Source organism: Oryx dammah, unplaced genomic scaffold, assembly GCF_014754425.2.
Source record: "Oryx dammah isolate SB20612 unplaced genomic scaffold, SCBI_Odam_1.1 HiC_scaffold_26, whole genome shotgun sequence".
Lineage (NCBI taxonomy): Eukaryota > Metazoa > Chordata > Mammalia > Artiodactyla > Bovidae > Oryx > Oryx dammah.
Window position 1 is genome coordinate 64,590,182 of NW_024070210.1, and position 24,576 is coordinate 64,614,757.

The window sequence follows — 24,576 nt, forward strand, 5'->3', positions numbered from 1 at the left end:
TTTGCTTTTTGGCCTGTTTCTAAGGCTGCCAGTGAATACCCTCTGGAACTGCTTCATATGTCGGGTCCCCATAACCCCTCCCCTTGCCACCCTGTTTTCATGAGATGCTTGGAGGACTCCTAGGACTCAGCACATCACTGTACTCATAGCTATGATTTACTCCAGCAAAAGCATTCAAAGCAGAAGAGCAAAGCGAAAGGTGTACAGCGCAAAGTCTGGGGGAAAACCAGGCACAAACTTCCAGAGTCCTCTGCCAGTAGAGTCCCACAGGATGTGCTTAATTCCTCCAGCAACTGAATTGTGACGTGTGAAAGGTTGTCTACCATAAAACCTCATTAAACATGCAGTGCCACAAACAAACAAAAACAAAAGATGCCACGCCAGGGAACTCCAGCTCAGTGGTTAGGACTCCATGCTTTCACTGCCAACAGCCCGGGGTCAATACTTGCTTGGAGAACTGAGATCCCACAAGCCACACAGCAGGGCCAAATCAATACAAAACAAACAAGCTGTGCCAGGGTTGTTATTGGGGGCTATTCACATAGGTACATCCTGCCTAGCATATATCCAAATTCTAGATTCCCAGGAAGAAAGCACGTGTTAGCACAAACCACACTGTACAAACACCTTAGTCACAGAAATCAAATCTAATTGACGAGAGTGGAGGGAACCCTCTTGGGTAAGTTTCCAGATGCCAGCCAAGGTCCAACTTTTCAAACAGGCCTTTCAAAGGATCGAAGTCTGATCTGCTGTTATTCTTCTGCACACTTGGTGACAATCCCACAGGAATAATCAACATACTTTGAGATTCTAGACTCTTCTAATTCAAAAACATGCATTTTTAAAAAACATAATAAAGTCTGCTACCTAAGGTATGGTTAATGCACTCATGTTACTAAACTGCCATACTTATATTTGAGCATTACTGAAAACTGGAACAAAAATACATGGAAAACAAAAGAAAATTCAGTTTTGTCTTAATGAACTTAGAATCTTAGTATTTTAATATAAAGAGGGCTCTTTCAGTTTGGCTAGTGGCAAAGTCTATAAATACCTGTGTTATAATTGCCTAGAAATGGGCTTCACACAATTACATATAATTAAATAAAAATAAACAGTTGATAATTACTTGGCATTAATAGTTTGAACATTAACTTTAGAAGTAAGAGGTAAAGGAGGCACTATAACATCATGTTTATGAAGAGAATTTTTTTCAGCTAATATTTTGGGGATATAACAGGAAACTTCCTTTTGTTGTTCTTGCCACTTGAGTACATTCTCTGCCAGTTCTTCTGTCTCAGTCACCAAAATATCCATCTTTGCTAAAGCTGTGCTCTGTAACAGATGAAAGAAGGGGAAAACAGGAGAGAAACCATGTCTATCATTAATACATCATTACTGTATCATAATAATTATGACACCAAAAGTAAACAACTTATCTTTTCCAGCCTTTTAATACAAAGGCTCCTTAAATCTACACATTCTTTTTCTTTGTGAGTTCAACTCTCCTTTGTCTTTACTGATCACCTTCATGCAGATGACACTTAGTCTATACTGTCAAACTAACCTTCTTAAAGTTCAGTCCTACATTTCAGTTTTCTGGAAATCTCAAACTCATATTCAGTATCTCAAACTCAATTTAACTACACTTCAACAAACCATGACTAAACATTTACTCTCTGTATAAGACATGTCAGGAACAAACTTATTGGTTTCTTTAATCTCTTGATACCACTCATCCTCAAGTCCCCAAGGCTAGAAACTTCATTCCTTGGATGTGTCACTTGTCCAAACAGTAGCCACGTGATAGAAGCTTGACCTCCAGAATCTAAAATAATCAGCACAATCCTTTGTATTCAGATGCTTTAAATCTTTCATCTGAACAACTGTATTTATTCTCCAAGTTTCTTACCTTTGGTTCCTCTGCCTAGTCCTCTAACCCACAGCTCATCAAATTTTAATGTGTACAGATCACCTGAGGATTGTTAAACTATAGATTCAGATTCTGAAGGTCTAAGGTGAAGGAGTTCTGCATTTCTAACAAGGTTCCAGGTGATACTGATGCTATGCTCATACCTGGGAGTGACAAGGCTCAGTCTACTCTACCATTATTTTCTCCATAATTAAACTACAGTTCTGATTAAGTAAATCAACCCTCTGTGCACTACTCTAAAAACAAATGAAAAAACCATCCAACAGTTCCCCAATACTCAAAGTCTAAACTTCTTAGTCTGATTTTCAAAATATTCCATGAACTAACCCTGAGCCAATCTCCCTCTCAATGCCCTTAAAAATCAACTGGAGTACCATTCTTCCCTCAAATACCTATGCTCTCTAATTTTCATGTCTTGTCTCAAACTGCTTTTGGCTGAACTACTGTTTTTCACTGATTCTTCAAGATGCAGCTTGCTTCTAACTCCTATTTAAAACTTTACTGAAATATTTCTAGTTCCTATTCTAGTCCCAATCTTCTTTTTTTTTTTTTTTTTTTCCCCCATGCCAGGTCCATGGAAGAAGTGTTTTCCATTAAACTAGTCCCTTGCACCAAAAAGGTTGGAGCCTGATTCCTTATATACTAAAATGAGTACTGTATACCAATAAAGTATCGTGCATTCTTTGTGTAAGCATATTTACATACTTAATAAATATAGATAAATTATTTATTTATTTATAGAGATTGTCTCCAACTTATCATTTGGAAGGAAACTCATTCTGGGACATCTTTTGCAAATGATGTATATTTTATTTTTTTATTTTTCCTTATAATGAAAGTAATCACTCCTTTTTCTGTGCTTAACAGCATCTTCTTTATCATTCTCTGCTGTACTCCCCCAACAGAATTTTTATAGAGAGATATTAACATAATAATAAATTTACATCACAGAAAACTGTCTATACTATAAAGTAAAAAGTATCTTATATTTTCTCTCACCAAACCTTGAGAATCTGAAGGAAGGGATTGGTCATATCTGTTTCTCTCTCATGATATATATAGCATAGTTCCTTGCACAATGAAGATAACAGATTTATTAAATATTAGAATAAAACAATGTAAAATGACTTATAAATTTAAAAAAAGGCATCCTGATTAAAAAAATAATTCACTGATAATATTAGCCATCAAAAAGTTAAACAGGGAGATCACACATTTGAGATTCTAGTATAAAAGAACCAATGATAGTTATAAGCAAGGTGAAAGGAGATGAAGTACCTAAATGCTATTGGTAATACTCACCATTTTCTTTAGATCTGCATCTAAATGAGGGATATTTCTAATTGTTTCAAGATGATCTTCTAATCGCTCAATGAAAGTTACTGCCAATTCCAGCAAATGCACCATGTATCTGAAGAAAGGAGAAAAAAAGAGTCAACCATTTTTTTTCCACTTCAGATATTTTGTGTTTTCTTTTTTCCCTTTAATTAGAACTTTTAATATGAAATAAGAGAATTACAATCTACCCAATGAGTCATTAATAACCTTTCTGCATTCATGGAAATATCAATGATAAAAAAGGTTCTTCTCTTTCATTTTAAACAGGAATTAGGTTGTCATCCAAACAGAAAAACAGAGAGACAGCACTAATCGTGTCTAATGTTACCTAATGTTAGACAAACATGAATGTTAATCACTTTCTCACATAAGTAAAAAAATTTCTGTAGGTAAAACCTCATTCCATTTCAATCCACTTATTCTTGGTGAAGGGTGAAGACAACAAGGATAAATGTGCTTCACTGAAACAGCCTACACATGAAACTACTTTAAATCTTTGTATTTGCAAAAATGCCTTCAAATTATTACTTAGTTCTTCTGATATTTATAATGTATAGTATATATATTAATGATAATTTACTGTACTGAATATATTCACAAGCATGGGATTTGTATATCTATTATTTGACTGTAAGGTAAAAGATTTGACACTTAAGAGGAAATACTGTTCCCTGGTGGTCCAGCAGTTAAGACTCTGCACTCCCCAATGCAGGGGGCCTGGGTTCCATCCCTAGTCAGGGAACTAGATCCTGCATGCCACAATTAAAGATCCTGTATGCTGTAACTAAGACCTGTCATAGCCAAATAAATAAATTTTTTTTTAAAAAAGGAAATATTGATCGGCTCAGGGTCAGTTAATAAGACACTGGTTGGAGAAAGCAATCAGATCCCCAGATGCCTGCTTTTTAATTTTATTATTATTTATTATTAATAACCTATACCTTCAATTTGATACTTCCCATACTCCTTTGAGAAAAAGAGAACATGCCCCTTCTATGGAATGGGAAGCTAAGGTAAAAACTTAAGTCATTTGCCCAAGGCTTTGAGGCATACAATCAGCACAGGTGAGATCAGAATTGTAATTTTCCTCCTTTTAGTTGACCCTGTGTTCATCTGTCCCTGCTTAAACTCCCCCAACAGAATTTTTATAGAGAGATATTAACATAATAATAAATTTACATCACAGAAAACTGTCTATACACAATAAAAATGATTTTATCCACCTTACTATGTTATGAATCTAATTTCTTTCAATATAGTCATTATAATTTCCAAGACACTGGGCAAAAGAAATGCCTTTCTCTTCACCATTGCTATAATTCTTTAAAAGTAAAGGGTTTTCTTTCTGGTTTAATGTAGTATCAGCATTAATAATAGATACAATCACTCATATACTATTTAATGTATTATGCTATGAAATAATTACTAGTCTAAACAAAAACTACCCTTAGGAAACATGTAACTGTTAATGTCTACTTTGTAGTCTAACCTGTGATAAACAGCTTCAACAGGCAAGTTTCCTTGGCACATGGGTTTCAACAGTCTTTGCCTGAGGGACCGCTTTTCTTTTAGCACTGCTTCCAAATGATTATTCATGCTTTGCAGACTATGACACTTCTGAGCTACACAAACCAGAATCAGAATTTATAGTTAGCAACAGGACAAGTTTTGAAATCACTATCAACATCAAAAATCAATCCCACCACTTCTCTCCTAAATATCTCCCCTTTGCTATCTTTAATACCCAATACTACGTTTCATTTTCAACTATTAATATTTTCTCTTACTTTTCCTATTGACTACCCAATCTAGTGCTAAATTCTTAGTGTTTTCCAATTCTACTCCTACTTTTTATAGCCAGAGCCATATTTTTCACATAAAGTCTTTGCCTCTAATGTTCTATATGAACACTAAAAAGTAAACATTTGTCTTATCAGCTACTTTTATGTCAGTATTTTCCCCAGAATTCAGTTAATGGCTATCAACTGACTCTTAAATTATTATTTTAAAAACATCTCAAACTTACAGAAGAGTTTCAAGAAAAGTTCACTGACTGAATTCCCATAAACATTTCACCTAGACTCACGAACCAACATTTGGCTACATTTTTTCTCTTTCTTTACACTCACATACATATATTTTTCATAACCAATTTGAGAGTAAGTTGCAGATGTCATGACCTTTTACTTCTAAAACTTTAGCATGTATTTTCCCAAACAGGAACATTCTCTAATGTAACAAGTGTAGTTATATAAGAGAATCAAATCACTACTATTAAATTCAGATAATTTAACATTGGTACAATACTACCAATATTTAATGCAGCCTATATTTAAACATCACCAAATATCAAATAATGTCATTTATACCCAAAATTTTTTTTTCTAATCAAATATTCAATCCATGGTTACCCTTTGCTTTAGCTATCACGTCCCTTTAGGATCCTTTCATCTGTAAGATTCTTCAGCCTTTGTCTTTTAAGCTCTACTGACTCTGAGGAGCTCCTACCTCAACCACTTTTTAGGCTATTTGCAATAGCTAAGCCCACAGAAAAGCTGACTTTGTTAGCTTTGGCATAATACCTGGAAAAATTATCATAACCTTGTAGCCTAGTGCTTATTTAAAGTAATCTTAAGAAAAAGTTGACATTCGAATGATTACTCATTTAATTAAATCACGTACCCAAAAAGGAAGGATGGACAACATCTGCTGCATCTTTTTCTAGGCTTAGGAGTTCAATTTCCAGGTTCTTCTACATTAGAAACAAAAATACCACTTAGCTTAACTGAAGTAAAAGCTTAAACTTTGATTTTAAAAAAAGGACAGTCTTTAACTCAGGAATACTTAAAGGAGCAGGAAGATGACTTGTTATGGAAGCTTTTCATTTTGGTGTTTAAGCCCTGTTGCTGCTATTGCTACTACTCATTACTACTATGATTACTACTGTTATTAACTACTGCGAAGAAAAGCCTACACAGCTATGTGCTAGGTAACATTCTACTTGCAAGAAAATTGTTGGAACCAATTAAAATGCTTTCCTTTAGTAGAAGTGGAAAGTAGAAACTCCAGCAAAATTTACCTGGTAGATTTCAGCTTGAATATCTGTGATCTGCTGTAGTCTGGAGAAGTTCACAAAGCAAGAAGTTGATTTCTTAGATATATTTAACATTTCCTATTGGTAGGTAAACAAAGTAATAGTATGTCAGAAAAGTTTCTGTGTGCACTGGAATAGCATGCCCACATATCTAAAATATGAGGATATGTCCAACACTTCCCCTGAAAAAAGAAGTACAGATTAGGATAATAGCAATGTGTATTTCCTGTTTTTAAAACCTCAGCCATCAGAAATCCTTTACCCAAATATTTAAAAAATAAGAAAAAGAAAATCACTTTGCACTATTTCCTAAAGCATCATGCACACCAGATTGGCACTACTGATAGTTTACCAGAGAATTCTAAGGCTGAGTTTGCTAGAGAACCACTTCTACACAAATGACCAAGACCTAGTCTATTAGGCCTTGCTGATTAGGGGCTAAAATCAAACACTCTGGGCCACAGAATCATTCATCTGATTCATTAACTGACCTCTGTTGGCTACAAGTCATTTATATTGTCTCTTTCCATATTCTTCCTCTCTCAGATAAAGGAATAGTTTTGTCCAGGCATAATTATTCTTGTAAAAAGCCTACCCCCTTGCCCCACTTCCTTTATATCCTTTCAGTCTGTTATATCACTTTTTAAAATTGCAGGTTACCATAGAATAAGAACATTCTCTTTTTCATCCCTTGGTTTCATCCATAGTTTCTTCTATTCTCTTTTCTTTTCTAGAATGTTGGCATAGGAAAGAACTTCAGATACCATATAGGCCAGGGGCTGGGAAGCTACCGCCTATGAATTAAAATACAGCCCATTGCCCTGTTTTTGTGTAGCTTAAGGGTTAAGAATGGTTTCTGTGTTTCTTAATTGTTGGAGAAAAAAAATCAAAAGAAAAATGAAATGTAAATGGAGATAGTATGGAAAATAAAATTAATGGAGATGGGGGGAGGAAGGAGTGGGAAGTGTCTGCTTAATGAGCATGGGGATTCCGTTGGGGATAATAAAGAAAAGTTTGAAAATAGTTTCACAACATTGTGGGGTAAAAAAACCCCAACCTACTCTGGTAATGAGCCAACAACATCAGACAGACAAAAAACTAGTGGAGCTGGATTAGAGGTTGGATATTTAGACAAGTGGCTGCCACAGCATTCCCGGTGAGAAGATAAGACTGGATTAGATCAGTAGCAGTTTAAAAGGAAAGGGAGAGAGAGATATTAGTTCCTAAGATGGAATTTATAAGTCCTAGTTGATACAGGGAATGAGGAATAAAGTCAAGTCAGTAATGACTCCCAAGGATTCTGCTTCAGGTGACTGGACAGATAGTTATGTCATTTACCGAGGTAGACAACACAGGATATTTTACTGATGGCAAACCTGAGGACTGGGGAAGTTAAGTATTAGTTCAACTTTATACTGCCAATGTGTAACAGGGCTGAAATGAGAATACATTCAATTTGCATTTCCATTATATTGGCCTGACTCTTTCTGCTCTCTCTTAGAAGTAAATTAAAGGTAAGAAGGTAAATTAAAGTAAAACATATCCTATTTCTCAATGTAACTTCCTCCTTCTCTGGTACCTCTCCATCCTTCCATGTTTGTACACTAATCTTGGTCGCACGTTTGCAAACTAGTAAACTCTTGGGTTCAACAACAGGGTAATGGAGCTTATCCAAAAACATGCAAGAGAAACCAGAGGGAAAACAAGAATTTTCAAGAAAAGGAGAGAGGAGAGAAAGAACAGTCAAATTCCTCTAGTAAATAGAAATTCTGTTTTGAGGACTGTGACTTAGGGAACACCTTAAAAAAAAAAAGCAAGGATTGGAAAATTCGAAAGTCTTTACTATTGACAACTACCATTATATATTATATGAACTTTACATGCCACTGGGCATCTGTTTAGGGTATTTCTGTTTACTCTGCTACTAGGTACAAGAAGTTGAAATACAGGACATTCATGTCTAGACATTCACGTAAAAATCCTGATACCACTGTGGTATCTATATCTACATATCTGTTTATGCTTGTATCTGTGAGCATCCTTTCTTTTTTTCTCTGTGCTTTCTTCTTCATACTGAATTCTAGCTGGGAACATGAAAAGGGAGGCAGCATTAACAGAGAGGCTCTAAAATGGCAGCGAGGTGCGGAAGAGAGCAGTACACAGAAAACAGACTGTGTGTATGTATGTGCCGTACTCTTCCTTTCTGTTAGAAAATAGATTCTGAGGGGTTTTTTAGGTTCGGATCCTTATCTCATGTATTGCCAGTAGAGGGAGCTCAGATCAAGGCACTGTGACTCAAAGTTTGCCGGAATATCTAGGATGTAAGGACTTCTTACATCTGTGGTGGCTCAGATAGTAAAGAATCTGCCTGCAATGCGGGAGACTGGGTTTGATCCCTGAGTCACGAAGATCCCCTGGAGAAGGGAAAGGCTACCCACTCCAGTGTTCTTGCCTGGAGACTGCCATGGACAGAGGAGCCTCGAGGGTTACAGTCCATGGTGTTGCAGTCCATGAAAGAGTGGGACACAACTGAGTGATTAACACTTTCACAAAGCCACTAAGAGAAATATCAACAACCTCAGATATGCAGATACCACTCTAATGGCAGAAAGTGAAGAGCAATCAAAGAGCCTCTTGATGAGGGTGGAAGAGGACACTGAAAAAGCTGGCTTAAAACTCAACACTCAAAAACCTAAGATCATGGCATCCAGTCCCATCACTTCATGGCAAATAGATGGGAGAAAACTGGAAACAGTGACAGATTTTCTTGGGCTCCAAAATCAGTGTGGACAGTGACTGTAGCCATGAAGCTCCTTGGAAGGAAAGCTATGACAAACCTAGTCAGAGTATGAAAAAGCAGAGATCACTTTGCCAACAAAGGTCCGTATAGTCAAAGCTATGGTTTTTCCAGGAGCTGGCTGAGCACCAAAGAATCCATGCTTTTGAATTACAGTGCTAGAGAAGACTCCTGAGAGTCCTTTGGACTGCAAGGAGATCAAACCAGTCAATCCTAAAGGAAATCAATCCTAAATATTCATTGGAAGGACTGATGCTGAGCTGAAGCTCCAATACTTTGGCCACCTGATGCAAAGAGCCGACTCACTGGAAAAGACCCTGATGCTGGGAAAGGCTGAAGGCAGAAGAAGAGGATGGCAGAGGATGAGATGGTTAGATAGCATCACCAATTCAATGGACATGAATTTGAGCAAACTCTGGGAGATGGTGAAGAACAGGGAAGACTGGCAGGCTGCAGTCCCTGGGGTCACAGAATAAGAACAACAACAGGGCATAAGCCAAAGCAGTATCCCGTATTATCCTATAGACAATTAACCCTACCGTTCTTTCACTAAACCATTCTCCAGTGGACAGATCAAAACAGAACAAAGGTTCAATAAGCTATATTTTCTAGAAGTGTTGTATCATATCATATCACACAGTTTTAAGCATTACTCTTAATTTTTAATGCACATGGGATGATGTGTACTTAATGGATACACTGTTTAAAGTGATCATATAATACATCATTCTGAAAGAATGATAAATCCTTATAATAAAAATAGGTTTTCATATGTACAGTTTACTTAAAGTAGAATCATGCTACAAATCTGAGAAGTTTTCTCATTGGATCTAGCTATGTAGTAAGATTATAAGATGGTTTTAAGGAGCTATGGATTGGCAGAGTTTACCTGTAGACAAAACAAGTATGTCTAATTAGCCTTACTTGAAGGACACAAGGAAGATCCTCCCCAAAGCAATTAGCAGCCTAACTCACCAGAGACTTATTCCTTTGGTTTATCTTCTACCAATACATTCTAGACTGACAAATCCCAAATGTCTTATAGTATGAATTTATCAAATTACTTTGTTACAGAACTGTACTATACAAATTGTCTGACTCTGTGACCCCAAGAACTGCAGCATGACAGGCTCCCTGTCCTTCACTATCTCCCAGAGCCCTAGACAAGTTGGTAGGAAGAAAACACAGGAGAGAAGTGAGGAAGATGAGAATTGGGGAGTGCTGTGGTTATGTTTTGCCATTCATATCCAGGCCTTTCGGGTCTTTCTCGCCAATAACCCCCTCCCTACCCCTCAGCCCCGCGACTCCCTAGCCAGTAAAGATGCGTGCTTCCCTTGGCGCCCTCCCCGACCCAGCGCTTCTTAAGACTTCAATATTTTACACAATGAGCATCGTTTGGGAAAGTCCGTTTTAACTATCTACTCATTATTTCCCAACCCCGCCATCCATACAATCTAGAGGCGGTTATCACTGGATTGAAAAAAAGGCGGGGAAACATTAGTTTTTATTATCGCCCACGAACTGACCTGAGATATCTCGCCTGCCAGACACTTGAAACACCATCTACTCAGAGCCCCACTTTTGCATAACCCACCGCGGCCCAGTCACTTCTGCCAGCAAGCAGCCCTATCGGCCTCCAGCCAGCACTCCCAACACCCACTCCGGCACCACCACCTCACAGCCAGCTTCTGTCGCCCACCGGGTACACCTCCTTAATGACGCCATTGTCACCACGCACCTCAGTAACCAACTCCGATGTAATGAAATGGCCCAGCAGTAGCCCAGCAGCGTTTGGCGCGGTAGCCGGGTCCCAGGGGTTCGCCGCGGCCATGGCTGTGAGCCACCTTCCCGGGTGGCGGGCAGAGTGAGTGGAACGCACCGCGCGCCTCGATGACGTCACGGGGCGTTTCCGCCCGTGCGGAAGCCTGGGCAGCGCATCCCAGTGAGCGCCGATCCCGGGTCTTCCCCTGCCGAACCTGCCGTGAGCTGAGCGGTACGAGGCGAGTTCGGGGATCCCTGATCTTCCCTCAACTCCTAGCAACGTCTCGCCTCGGATCAGCTGCAAAATCGGCAGGGCCTGGCGTTCTTCTCTTTCTTTCTTGCCACTCTTGAGCTGGCCTCCAAGATCCCGGGATTGGCAGGAGGTGACAGCTGGGGATTGAGACGCAGCCGGGAGGCCGACGGGGTAGCTGGGTGCCGGCTAGAACCGGCTAGAGTGGTAACAGCTGCACTTCCTTCCCGCAGGGACCTGAGCCTTGGAGTTAGGATGGGAAATAGTGCCCTCCGCGCTCATGTGGAAACCGCGCAGAAGACTGGTGTCTTTCAACTTAAGGACCGTGGGCTGACCGAGGTGAGAACTGGGAGGGATCCGACCAAGGAGTGTAGAGGGAGAGGGACGGCGGGCGGTGAAGTTAATAGATAAGCGATTCTCTGCTCTGAGAACCTCTTTCTTCAGTTCCCCTCAGAGTTGCAGAAGCTGACAAGCAATCTCAGGACCATCGACTTGTCCAACAACAAGATCGAGAATCTACCGCCTATGATCATAGGGAAGTTCACTCTGCTAAAGAGCCTCTCCTTGAACAATAACAAATTAAGTATGGCTTTTGCTCCTGGGAATTTTGCTAGTGATCGGCTTTAAGAAGGGTGGTTTTTCTCTTGGAATAGAGTTTGGAGTATAATTATAATGTTATTAAACTGGTATTCAAGTAAATGTATCGGAATCTAACAACAACAAAAAAAGGTGGGGTTTTTTGTTTGCTTTTTGGCGTTTTCTTACAAGCTTCAGGGAACTACAGAGGCTGGAGAACGGCAGAATCCTCGAGGCGTTCTGTCTCTTAGAATTATACCTATAAGCCTCCTCTGGTGGGGTAATGATTGATAGGAAGTTAATTTGGACTTGAAAGGGACTATCTTTGGAGTGTACTGTAAACAGAGTTAATTTTGCTGCTAATTTGGAAGGGCAGATGGTATGGGAAGGAGAGGGCCTTCCAATCCCACAAAATTGCTGTGGGATTGTGCAGTGGCTTCTTCACAAAAGGAGCCCATTATACACATAATGTTTTCCTGCATTTTGGTGGCACCCTCACCTTCTGCAGACTATGTTGGTAAAGATGCAATACTTAAAAATGGGGCAACATGTGAAAAGCCTATGTATATTTAACAAGAAGCATAACAGACTGCCATCTAGTTTTTTTTTTAAACTTCATCAAAGGTGTTTTTCAGCTGTATCAGATTCAGGTTTTTACATTTTTCTTTGCTAGCTGCTCTTCCTGACGAGTTATGCAATCTGAAGAAACTGGAGACACTAAGCCTAAACAACAATCAATTGAGAGAGCTGCCATCTACTTTTGGGCAATTATCTGCCCTTAAGACCCTGAGCCTCTCTGGGAACCAGCTGAGAGCTCTGCCATCGCAGCTGTGTAGCCTACGGCACCTGGATGTAGTGGACCTCTCCAAGAACCAGATTCGGAGCATACCTGATATAGTCGGGGAGCTGCAGGTCATTGAACTCAACCTCAACCAGAACCAGGTCTAGAGCTTAACAATTATTTTTCTACAGTGTTATGTTGGTTTGCGGTCTCCTGAATAACCAATTGTTCTCTACACTATATTCATGGAGCGGGTATCAGAGGTTAGAAGAGAGATATATTCTATGGACTGGACTAATTTCAAAGCCCAACATACCACGAAGTTAGTTGAGACACTGGATGTGTTTGTTGTGTAGGTGTTCTTTGGAGGGTGAGATAGATAATGGGAGGTAATATCCAAAGTGAAACCTGTCTCAGGAAATGAGTTCTTCAGGTAGTCCTCAAATACCTCTGCTTATCTAGCAACTATGTCAGGGAACTGTCTAGGAACTATCTCAGGAAGATAGAGTAGAAAAGAGGCTTAAACTCCTAAGTTCTCAGAGTTGGACATCAGGGGTCATTCATTTTTCTTTGGCATGTCAAGTGTATCCTGCTTTTGCTGAAAAACCATCAGTGATAGATTTCTGTAGATCGCTCATTTCTTTGTTGGATAGCTTTAATTGTAGTATTTGAAAGTTGTTTAACTTCAGAAGCTCTTTGGTTAACATGTATCTGACTGGAGAAACAATATGTGACCTAGAAATAAAGCACAAATGATGAAATATTAATCACAGTGAGACCAGGTCATCTTTGGTTTTCTAGTCTGTGCTTCTAAATCTTCATAGTCCATTACAGTAGCCAGTAGCTACATGGCCATTAAAATTCATTTAAACTTTAAAAAAATTCAGTTCTTCAGCTGCGCTAGCCATATTTCAATAGCTCAGTAACTATATGTGGCTAGTGGCTACCGTATTGGACAGCATAGAGATGTAGGACATTCCAAAGATTGCAGTTAAGTTTTATTTGTCAAAACTATTCTAGATTGTATTGACCTTACTTTAGGATGAAATTCAGTCTTTGAGGGGCCTGGTCTTATCTTTTCCTTAAAGTAGTTATTTTATGTTCTTGAGCTTTTAGGGAAAACATTCTGAATATTTGGAGAAAAAATTGGCTAAGCAAGTTGAACACCTGCTTTACATTCCTATGCTCCGTTAAATCAATGGTTCTCAGGTTTTAGTGTGCATTAGAATAACCTGGACAGCTGGTTAAGAGATCATGGGGGCCCCATACTCATTGTTTCTGATTTTGTAGTTCTGGGGTAGGGCCTGAGAATTTGAGTTTTAACTAGGTCCCAGTGAAGGTCTGAGATGATTACTAGGCTAAGTAAATATAACTAGGTGACTTGGCACATTTAAAGGGCAGAAGAGGTGAATAAGTCAAGGATAACTGCTTGGTATTGCACTCAAGAGCTAAAAGAAGAGTGGTGCTCTTGGGAATGGGCACGATGGTAAAGCATCCAAAGTTATTTTATTGAAAATCAGAGACACAGGAAAGGAAATAGAAGTGAGCAGAAATGAATGTTGATACATAGTTTAACAGAAGGGATAGCTTTAAGAATGAACAGACTTTCCTAGGATAAAGTTTAGAAAAATCAAATATTAAGTACTAGGGACTGCTGCTTGGAAAATGCCATAGAAACAAGAAGGGAAGCCAAAAATCCAGAATAATTCAAAAAATAGGAAAAAAAAAAAAACCCACAGCACTTAGTACGTATGAGGGAGTTTCAAGGAAAGGATAGACAGCACAGTCAAATGCAACAGGGAATGAGGTCAATGAATCCTTGACTTTGGCAGAAAAGTGGTTGGCATCTACGTACACATAAAAGATTGGCAGTAAATTTACCAAAATGTTTACAGTGATGGATTACAGGTAGCTGTTTTCTTTAAACTCGTGATTCTCAAATTTTCTATAATGAACAGTGCTTTTATTATCAGAGTTTTGTTTCCAAAAACCCACTTGTGTGTTGTATTAGTCACTAAGTCATGTCCAACTCTTTGTGACCCCATGGACTGGGGCCCACCAGGCTTCTCTGTCTATGGGATTTTCCAGGCAAGAATACAGGAATGGGTTGCCATTTCCTTCTACAAAAAAAAAGCCACTGGGGACCTTCAAAAGTTTTTCCCCAAAAAAACTGGAGGAGTAGTAACAGAAGCTGGGTAACACAAGAGGCTTCTAGAATGAGTGGGTAGTGAGAAAGTGGGGGTGGTAAAAGAAAGAACTAGGACAAATAGTCAAGTAAAGATTTTTGTTTTAATTTAGTAAAAAATAATCACTGTAGTGCTTGTACTTTTTCTCATTATCCTTTTTAAAAAACTGTTGTTCAATAGATATCTCAGATCTCAGTGAAGATATCTTCTTGTCCTCGTCTTAAAGTTCTTCGTCTGGAGGAGAACTGTCTTGAGCTCAGTATGCTTCCACAGAGCATCCTCAGTGATTCGCAGATCTGTCTGCTTGCTGTGGAAGGCAACCTTTTTGAAATTAAGAAACTTCGAGAACTGGAAGGCTATGATAAGGTATGTATTTTTGTACTTCTGCATTTCTAGTTCCTGTTCCAGAGAAGAGAAAGGTGAAGTAACCCACATGAATGTTTACAGATACAGGATGTATGTACAGTATAATCTTGTTTATGTCAATAGGATTTGTTCCCAATATGGAGGTGGGTTCTGAGAATCAGCCAAGTGGTATTGTTCCAAGGTGATTTTTTTTCTTTTCTCTAAACAGCTTATTGTAAAGCATCTTTATCTTTTGATAGGTTTCCTACTAGGATATAAGGAGGAAAAAACTCCACAAAACCATGTGTTTTAAATCTCCATCTAAAATAAGTAGATTTTGTAGGAAATGAAGAACCATAAAAACCTAAAGAAAAAAGAATCATCAAGTCCTAAATAACCATTTAAAAAAAAGTCCTAAATAACCAATAATTACCTTCTCAGGCATAGTAATACGTAATTCTTTCATGATTTTTAGTACATGGAGAGGTTCACAGCTACCAAGAAGAAATTTGCATGATTTCCTCCAGGAGCATGGGAACCACAGAGTACACTGACTTGGAACCTGTTGCAATCTGGCTGACTGAAAGGCTCCTGTTGTCGTCAAGGGTATCTGCTCTAAGATGATAATACTCCAGGAGGTCACATTTCACGCAGTGATTGTTTTCCTTTCCAGGGCTCATCTTAAATAAGCTAAAAGGAATCAAGAGACAGGAAGCGTCCTCCATTTTGAGTCATGGATAGGGCAAAGGACAATTGATTGATTTTCAAAACCATCACTACTTTGGCTTTAAGAAACCCAGTAGCTAGTTGCTATGTATACAGTGAGGGGATGCTGCCTGGTACCAGAATAGCTCCACACAACAGCTTGAAATTTCATGTGTTTCAATGTGTGAGCTTTCATAAAATCAGTTGCCATTCCACCTCTGTGTTAACACTTCATGTTTTTATGAAATTCAGGTAATTCATGAGAGGCCAATATGGTTATTCTGAGGATTTATGATTTTATTCCAGTCCCTCCAAGTATTTATTCTTAGAATTTAGGATGTTTGTAAATATATGACTCTTGACTAACAATGTACTTTGCCAGAGAAACAACACAACACTAAGAGGTGTTCCGCAAGGCTGCAGTAGCAATCTTTTTTTTTAACTATTGCAGGTGCCTTATTGAGAAGAGCTAAAACTGTATATGCAAAACTTGTAAGATACAAGGGTTTTAATAATCAAGTTTTTCCTGAAGTTTTATTAGAAATAATGTCTTATTTCTGATAATCTTTTTGTATTTATAACTATTAATAATCAAATTACCTATCAAAAAACTACTGCTACAATATTTTACAACTTATGTTTATCAAATTTATTCTCTGAAGAAGAGAATATACTAAATAAAGATTTTTTTAAATAACTATGGCTGGAAGAAAGGTTAATCCTTTAAAGGGAGAAGACAGGGGAACTTTAACCTGTAAATGGCCTTTTGAAAATAACTAATTAATGGGACTTCCTGGGAGTCCAATGGTTAAAGATTCCGTGCTTCCACTGCAGGAAGCATGGGTTCGATACTGGTCAGGGAACTAGGAACCCACGTGCCACGCAGTGCAGCCAAAAGTAAAAGCAAAAAAGGAAACTTATTAGGGAGAAATATTTCATCTTCTTGTTCAGGTTGCAAGAGTACTGAAATGCTTTCATGTGACTGATAAATATTTTTGTGGTACTGGAACCATGCTTATTAAGAGAAACTAAAGGTATAAAAGTAAATAATGTCAGACTGCTATTGACATGAACATTTAGAATGCTTCCACTGTTTTCTGAAGTTTTGTCTTAGCCAAGGGGCTGTTATTTACCATGTATTGTTAGTTCTCATTTTATAAACCTAGTTTAACCATTAAGTCATGAGATCACAAGAACCTAGTGTTTATATAAGGAAAGTCTCTGTGACCTTAAATCTGGTCTAGGGGTTCTCTTTTTCCCATGTCATTCTCTGTTTCTCAGCTGGGTGGGGGATGGGGGTGCCCGTTTACCATCATTAATTTTTTTTTATAAACTTTAATGCTTAATCTTACTGATCTACTGAACAATTCTCTAAATATTTTATCAGTACTTATCTAATAAACCAGAACTTATAAATTAAACAACTTAAATGTCTCCAAACATTTAATTATTAATGGGGTCCTCTTGTGACTGCTTTCACTACCTGGACCCAGCCAGATATTCTCTCTTCGCTCTGATTTGCCTGCCCAGTCTTCCCAGGTTATTCTCATTAAACCCACAGTGCAGTGTCTCTCTCCTTTGTCTTCACTTGTTTGCTCAGTCAGGAATGCCCTCTCTTACTAACATGTTCCTTTTCTATGTCTAAGCCCCCTCCTTAGAAGTCTAAGCTGAATTAACTGCTCCATCTGTTATAGTAGCACTTCTCAGATTCTATATTCATCTGTCTCTTGCTAGATTGGGCTACTTGAGGGCAAGGACTAAATGTAATATGCCCAAAGATATAGTACACAAGTATTTAGACTTAAATATAAGTTAATAAAGTAGGCTGACGTATGGTCTGGAGGCTGGGATTCTAGTGGCCAACAGTTCTAAGTCACCCAAGTTCTTTTAGAGCTCGGTTAGAAGTCAGTGTAGTATATTGAGCCTCAGGAAGATCCTGCTTTGAATCCAAAGTCCATCATTTACATGCTTTATGAATTTGAGCAATTTACTCTTATTTGTAATATGGGAAATACCTCCTACCTCTCAGGTGTGTTATAAGGACTTGGTGAAAAGATACATAAAAGCATTTAGCATAGTGTCTGTTGACAGAGTAAGCACTCAATGAATGGTGCTTTTTATTTCAAGTGTAAAACAGAAACACAAGGCTTGGAGCAAACTATGTTAGAATGAAAAACAAAAGAATAGAGAATAAGGAACCTGATTATCAGTCTGAGAACTATAAATATGATTAGAAATGTAATTGAAATAACTTAGAATTTTAGTAAGAGAGTTAGGTTATTCCCTTTAAATGCTAAAGAATAGCATTTAATGAAACTAATTCTGGGTGCAATTGAGTATCAGATGTCTGGGAAGCTGAAGTTAAAATTATGGGGAGATTCATAATCCATACAAGAGTTGAAATGTGGTAATGAAAAATGAATTAAAAGTGTGAAAAAAAAGAATTAAAAGTGTGAAGGAAGAAAAAAAAAAAAACAGGCACAACTATAGGAGATAAAGATCACTGTCATTAGAAGACTAGAAACCTGAAGAGGGAGCTAACCATTAATCAAAAAATTAAGTTCACTGGAGGATACCGTTTAACTCCTTCATTATGGGTCAGTTTTATGCTCAAGGTCACAAAACTAGTAAATGAACCAAAACTTGAACCCAAATGGTCAGACTCCAGAGCTTGTGCTAACCATCTCAGTTACTACCTTTCAAAAGTAATAGAGACAAGTTTCCAGACAATATTACAGGAGAAAACTTCAGGTCAACAGCTTCTATTCCTAGTGTATTATGAGCCTGATTTCCAGGTTCTCATTCCTTTCTTCTCAGTTGCAGAAGCTTTGGAAAAGTATGTCATCTTGGATCCACGGATGGGCTTTCAAGACCCATTTATTCCTGATTCACATGTGTATGCTTGTGTGCCTATTTCTCTGGAGAGACAGGCTGTGTTATCTTTCATCAAATTCACAAAGAGGTCCTTGACCCAAAAAGAGCTCCACTCTAGATAGAACAGCGGCTATCAGCAGTCTAATGAAATAAGCTCTTACATTTGTTGGGCAATGCTCTAAGTGCTTTACATGCATTACACACTGAGTCTTCCCAGCAATGCTATGAGGTAGAAATCATTAATCTCTCCTTACACACAAGGAGATGGAGGCACAGAAATGGTTTTACAGTCACTCAGCCAGCAAGTGGCAGAGCTACAGCATAAATCCAGACAATCTGGAGCCTTAGCTTACACTTCTAACCAATTATATACTGTTGGAACAGCATATTGGTATCTTCAGAACAATTTCCTTTGGCCGTAATAGCATTAAAAAATTTTTTTTAATGCTTTTAGGAAGGGCATTTATGGAAAGAACAGCCTGCAGTGTTTTATACCTTCTTACTTTACACATTTACTACCACTTGCCAAACTATTCCTTTCAGCATGTGGCTTTTCTGAAGACCTAATTAAAATCTTGCTTTAAATATTTTCCTTTCAGCCTTTGAAAGTTTCCCATGTTAACTATCTCCTCCAAGAAGTAGGCTGTGGTATTCACCCACAAACACTTTCAGTCGCTTGTATATTTAAGATCAAATGAATAAAAGACTAGTAATGATTAAAATGAACCTCATGACAAATCACAGATGCGAAAGTCCTATATTTCCAGTAAGCGTGGGAAGGGTGCTAGAGTCAGCTCTTTGTTGCAGTGCCATTTGATTTATGGACCTTTGCTTTATTCAGTTTGTCAAATTAAAGCTGACAAAATGACTGCTTCCCATCCCCCCAAAGCAGTCACAGAAGCATATTACCTATTTGAAAAAACAATTCCATTAGTTACAAAATTTAATTGTAAGGATCAAACAGTAGTTATTTGTCAAACCAATCGACATTAATAGCCTTGAAGTGTGCAGAAGCTAGTTTTTAAATAAAAGTGACAAATACCGGTAAGATTCTTATAACAAACAAATGTGATTCTGGAAGTTGAGTACAAGAGAATGATAGTGCAATCATCAATAAGTAAACCGAAGGCATAATCTTCTAAATTATTTAAACAGAATAAATTCTAGTTTAAAAAAAGTTTAAAACTACATAAAACTCAAAGCAATCTATTTTCTACCTGAGATCAAAATAAGTTTTTTTCCCTATCTAAACATAATTTGTGGCATTGAGGTAAATCTGAATTCATGTGATACACTTTGTCAAACTTTTCCAAAAAATTTTAAGCCCTGCTGTAGAGAGAAATTCTCATTTTATACATTCATATTTACACATTTTTTCCTCAAAGACTAATGACAAATTTATGAGGTTAATAGGCCTGTAATGGGACCATGATACTATTAATAATATGAAAATAAAGCTACTCATTTATACCATGTGTTCCTATATGTGCAATATGAAAAGGATCATAGAATCTATGTACAAAGGTGAATCACCAAGAGTTCAGAAATTAAGCTTACTTTAAAAAAGCTCATTCTGTTCTTTTTTGGAGCAGAGGTTGCAAAGTTGTGATGCATAACAAAAACATTGTGTACCCAGGCTCCAAAACCAAGCACTGGCCTAAACTGGCAATAACTGCAACTTAAAATAAAAATTAAACCCTACTAGATATTCACTGTGGTCACGCCACTTTTGGCTTTAGGGTCTGTAGGTTTTACTGAGGTAACAACCTCTTATCTCTTGCCTCCCATCCTGTGCTTGCCCCTACTGCCTCCAGCTTCCTTTCACGTGGCTGTCTTTGGCAATGCTTCCAAATTTTGAAAGCAGAAGAACCTGCTAAAGTAAACGGAGAGGATGAAAAATAAAACTATAAATGATGTATGAAAACCAACCTAACTGTATGGACTAAGAAAGAAAATGCTAGAAGGAAGACTAAGAATACCCTCAAGGGAAAATGAGAAAAATTTTTTTTAAATTGGGGACTGTTACTCCTAGATCTTCTTCCACATCTCCTGATTAGAAGAGTGTGGAACCAGAATTTCAAACTCTTGAAAGGTAATGACTTTGAAGGAGGAGCTAGGGAAGTAAAATGATAAAGAAGCACAGCAGTAGCTTTAGCTGTCAATGAGTTTCTTTGCTCTGGCATTGGCATTGTCAATACGATCTTTGTTGGTATCAGCCTGGAAAAAAAGAAAAAGATACCAGTATTATTTGACAAGGTTAAGTTGCTCTAATAAGCATTAAATTTCATATACTGAGAGTAACTGACATACTGAGAAAATTCAGGAAATAGTCAAAGTCACATTACAAAACTCATTTTGGGCAAGAAGTGACAGAATATCAAATGCATTTGAAAAAACGTGGGTGTATAAACACGACAAAGAACGTGAAGAACGTGTTAATATTTCGTGAGTTCTGTAACATCTTTTTTCACAGTTGAACGTGTCTGAAACTAAGATGCATCTTACAGTCAACTGCATTTAGATGCAATGCAAATGTAAGAATACTTTTCTCTGCTATAGGTCTGGATCCTGTGGGAGTCCCCTGAGCCAAACCATAGAAATCTCATCTGGAGTTACCCTAGATCTAAGCCAGAGACTGAAATAATATACCCCAAGATCTCTGGAACAGATGTACTGCCATCCACATCAATCTGTAAATGAAAACGATGGGTAATATGTAGCCTACACCCACATAACAGCATTGAAAATATCTGATGAACCACTCTTTGCCTGAGTGAAATCCATCATAAATTATTCCACAGAGAAACCCCAATCTTTAAAGTATACTGAGATTTTAATGAAGTAATAAGAACAGCTTTTAGTTGTGACACTACCAAACACTGAACATGGCTTAATTTCAGCATCTTTTAGATCATATGGAGTAAAAAGTAGCAACCACACTTTTTTTGCTATTCACAGGACTCTCTTGTTTTTGTGTGTCCACTCTACAAGAACCATTCCGCAGAACTGATTGTTACCTACTGACTCATGAGATGAGGATTCGAGAATTTACTAATTTGTTATTAGCTAACACAATAAAATTCCAAAAGCTAACCCACTCATTCAGGGGAAAGACAGCAAACAAAAAACCCTGACAGCTCACAGAGAGGTTAGAAGAGATTGTGAGTTTCATGGGTGAAATTTTATTATTTTTAATAAATTTAATTTTCATGAATTTTAAATAAAACCAGTTGATCCCAAGGTCTTGGTTTCAAAATGAACCAACAATAAAGTTATTTTAGTTGCTGTATATCAACAGAACTACTTAGCTCAGGCAAAATAAAAATTTTAACAAAATAAAATGAACCAACTAAGTAAGAGATAGGAGGACCTGACTGTTGTTTTTCAACATGTTAGAAACTCATCAAAACTGTAAGGCCGGTGGGAACAGAATCTTATCCTTGTTGTTCTTCTCCCTGAGAGTACACAGCACAGATGTCTATTACTGAACACTGTACTCGATGTCATTTGGCACAAAGGCACTGTACATACTGCCATTTTCCTGTGGCAGTAAGAAGCTCTTACCTTTTCTGTGATCCGATCTATTTGTCGGTTTTGAGCTTCAATCTCATTGCCCATGTCCAGAGCCATGTTTTTTAGGTTTCCTAGGATACTGCCCACTTGAGTCAGGTTCTCTTCCATTTCATCTTCCCTGGCATCATTTGTTATACTATTACAAAAAGACACTTAATTCAGTACTTTGGGTGAATTATACATGGACTGAGTCTGGATTTAGTTTTTGTAAAAATAAACAAATTGACAGCAGCAACTGTTAGACCCAAACAGATGCAGGTTACCATTCTTGGGAAACATTCTATAGTGAAAATGGAAAGGCTGATTCAAGAGATAACAATGTCTTAAAGCCATTTAACAGATGATGAAGAAATGACTTTAGAATAGAGGTTTTTCAAAGTTAATTCCCAGCATAACCTGGGAACTTGTTAGACATGAAAATATGCCAATTCTTAGACTACTCCAGATCTCCTGAAGGGACCCTAGCAGTCTGTTTCACTAAACCTCCCAGATGATTCTGATACACACTTAAGTCTAAAGAACCACTGCCCTAAAAATAGGGTTGTAAAATTCTGGCCCAAAGTCAAATGTGGCCCATTACCTGATCTTACCCTACAACAGAATTGAGTAGTATGACTCAGACTCTATGGCCTGGAAAACCTGAAATATTTACTATTTGACCCTTTACAGGGATATCCTTACAGGGATCTGGCCAACTCCTACTCTAAATGATACATTTTAAATCACATCTTATTTACAGAAATAAAACATGACTACCTGAATAATTTGTAAAGTACTTTATAAAGAAAAGTTAATCCATCATTTAAGGTCAATAATCCCAGTCACCATTTTGTCAGAAGGCAAATTTTAAAATGGAATAAGGGAATTCCCTGATGGTCCAGTGGTTAGAGCTCAGAGATTCCACTGCAGGGGCCCCAGGTTCAATCCCTGGTTGGGGAACTAAGATCCCACATGCTTTGCAGCCAAAAAAAAAAAAAAAAGACCATGAAAAAACCAACTATCACCCCCCCCAAAAGAAGAATAAATGCTATTTCTAGTTGATAAGTTACAGTTCATAGATAAATACACCCAACCTCCAGAGAGAGACATTCTTTTAGGAAAAGGGTAAAAATATTGGGAAGAGCTAACATACCGTTTAATGTATCCCCCGCTGGCTGCTCCTGCAGTCGCTTGTTGAGGCTGACCATTTGTCACTCGGCCTGGCTGCTTAGATACTATATTGCTAGGAGAGTTGTCTCCACCATCACCCCATGTTGCTTTATAGGCTTTACTAGACTCAAAGTTCTTTGTCCTATGTAAGAGTCAGGAGTGTAGAGATACCAAAAAGGAGAGGGAAAAATATCATCATAAGTGCTTGTTACCTTGGGGATGTCTTAGCACCCTTAGCATAAAAGCTACATGCAGCTAGATCTAGATTATCTATACCATGCTCCATCACAATCTAGGGTAGAAAAAAGATGAACTGTGTTAGCCCACCAACATTAAAAATAAATTTTTGAAGGTTAAAATACTTTTACCAACTCTTCACTGAGGAGTTATTAAGTAGCAAAATGTAATTATTTGATTCTTCAGGTTCCCCTAGCCTCTGACACTCTCCAGAAAAAAGGCTAAAGGACACTAGAAAAAAATTAGGAAAGGTGTTCTGGGATGCTTTAAGGGTTTCTTAGAAGCATCTCAGAGGTTGATGAGGGATGAAAGAGAATGGGCAGTACTTAGACCTCAGCTGCCCACTTACTTAGACTGTAGTAGTTCCACCTGACCCATTTTTTAAATTTAGAATTGTTAACTTTAATTGTTAACATTAAATTCTTAAAAAAAAAAAAGTTTTCATAACAAACATCATGAAGAAAGGCACGAATTATTTCCAAATTGAACAGATAATGAATGAGTAACTTGGCCACACTGTTACCAGTCACAGTTGTCTCCTTTGGTTTAGGGCTTTTTCATTTAAGAGTTTACTTATCCACCTTAATAAAAATTGATCCTAGATCCAAATCTCTCAAAAGTAAAAGTATATGCTTTAGATTAACTGATATAACCAAAAATTAGCCAAAGTCAGAATTTTACCATGGAATTTGCTACTTAAATTGGTATAAATGGCAAGAAAAGGAACCTGGTAAAATGACTTTTAAGTGGCTATTACAAAAAACACAAAACTTTTTTTTACTGATTACTTGGCTAGGTAAAGTTTCCACTCACACAATTTTAGTTTCTTCTTTTCTATAAACAAAAAGCAGTATATGGATATGTTGGTTTCTGATTTATTCCATGATACATTAATGAGGAAGTTTTGAAATTGCAAAAACAGAAAGATTTTAGGAAAGTAGTGGGTCCTTCCTTAATAGGATCATGTGAGAATTCAT

General features: G+C 37.7%; 3 protein-coding genes across 8 annotated transcripts in view; 1 reads left to right on the forward strand and 2 right to left on the reverse strand.

Moving 5' to 3' along the window:
* HAUS2 (HAUS augmin like complex subunit 2) lies at nt 1-11,073 on the reverse strand. Its single transcript, XM_040226831.1, has 6 exons — nt 10,901-11,073; nt 6,351-6,443; nt 5,954-6,023; nt 4,761-4,893; nt 3,236-3,344; nt 1-1,335 (listed from the first exon to the last, which is right to left on the reverse strand). Exons 1-6 carry the CDS (start codon nt 10,991-10,993, stop codon nt 1,126-1,128), a joined length of 708 nt encoding a protein of 235 aa, XP_040082765.1. The 5' UTR covers nt 10,994-11,073; the 3' UTR covers nt 1-1,125.
* On the forward strand, nt 11,055-17,190 carry LRRC57 (leucine rich repeat containing 57). 3 transcript variants are annotated; one of them, XM_040226829.1, is made up of 6 exons: nt 11,055-11,306; nt 11,407-11,512; nt 11,618-11,756; nt 12,423-12,691; nt 14,897-15,082; nt 15,537-17,190. In XM_040226829.1, exons 2-6 carry the CDS (start codon nt 11,429-11,431, stop codon nt 15,576-15,578), a joined length of 720 nt encoding a protein of 239 aa, XP_040082763.1. In that variant the 5' UTR covers nt 11,055-11,306; nt 11,407-11,428; the 3' UTR covers nt 15,579-17,190. The 3 variants fall into 3 exon arrangements, with proteins under 3 accessions (XP_040082763.1, XP_040082764.1, XP_040082762.1); XM_040226830.1 differs by having other exon boundaries at nt 11,064-11,155; XM_040226828.1 differs by having other exon boundaries at nt 11,069-11,162.
* A 2,257-nt stretch (nt 17,191-19,447) lies between these two features.
* SNAP23 (synaptosome associated protein 23) overlaps nt 19,448-24,576 on the reverse strand; it is a 40,487-nt gene continuing 35,358 nt past the window's right edge. For 2 of the 4 annotated variants that reach the window (XM_040226834.1, XM_040226835.1), the window contains 3 exons: nt 23,346-23,504; nt 22,205-22,349; nt 19,448-20,857 (listed from right to left, as the gene is read on the reverse strand). In XM_040226834.1, the coding sequence (XP_040082768.1) occupies nt 20,792-20,857; nt 22,205-22,349; nt 23,346-23,504 (370 nt within the window). In that variant the 3' untranslated portion in view covers nt 19,448-20,791. The remainder of the gene's footprint in view (nt 20,858-22,204; nt 22,350-23,345; nt 23,505-24,576) is intronic. The other 2 variants (XM_040226832.1, XM_040226833.1) reach the window with 1 other exon arrangement.

Bases quoted from the DNA above. Each gene is read 5' to 3' on its own strand.
- HAUS2 (XM_040226831.1), bottom strand. From the start codon at position 10,993: ATGGCCGCGGCGAACCCCTGGGACCCGGCTACCGCGCCAAACGCTGCT. The intron at 6,444-10,900 runs GTGCGTGGTGAC...ACCTACCAATAG, and splicing joins CATCGGAGTTGGTTACTGAG to GAAATGTTAAATATATCTAA. The intron at 3,345-4,760 runs GTTAGACTACAA...TCCTTTCTTCAG, and splicing joins GTTGAAGCTGTTTATCACAG to ATACATGGTGCATTTGCTGG.
- LRRC57 (XM_040226829.1), top strand. From the start codon at position 11,429: ATGGGAAATAGTGCCCTCCGCGCTCATGTGGAAACCGCGCAGAAGACT. The intron at 11,757-12,422 runs GTATGGCTTTTG...TTTCTTTGCTAG, and splicing joins CTTGAACAATAACAAATTAA to CTGCTCTTCCTGACGAGTTA. The intron at 12,692-14,896 runs GTCTAGAGCTTA...GTTGTTCAATAG, and splicing joins TCAACCTCAACCAGAACCAG to ATATCTCAGATCTCAGTGAA.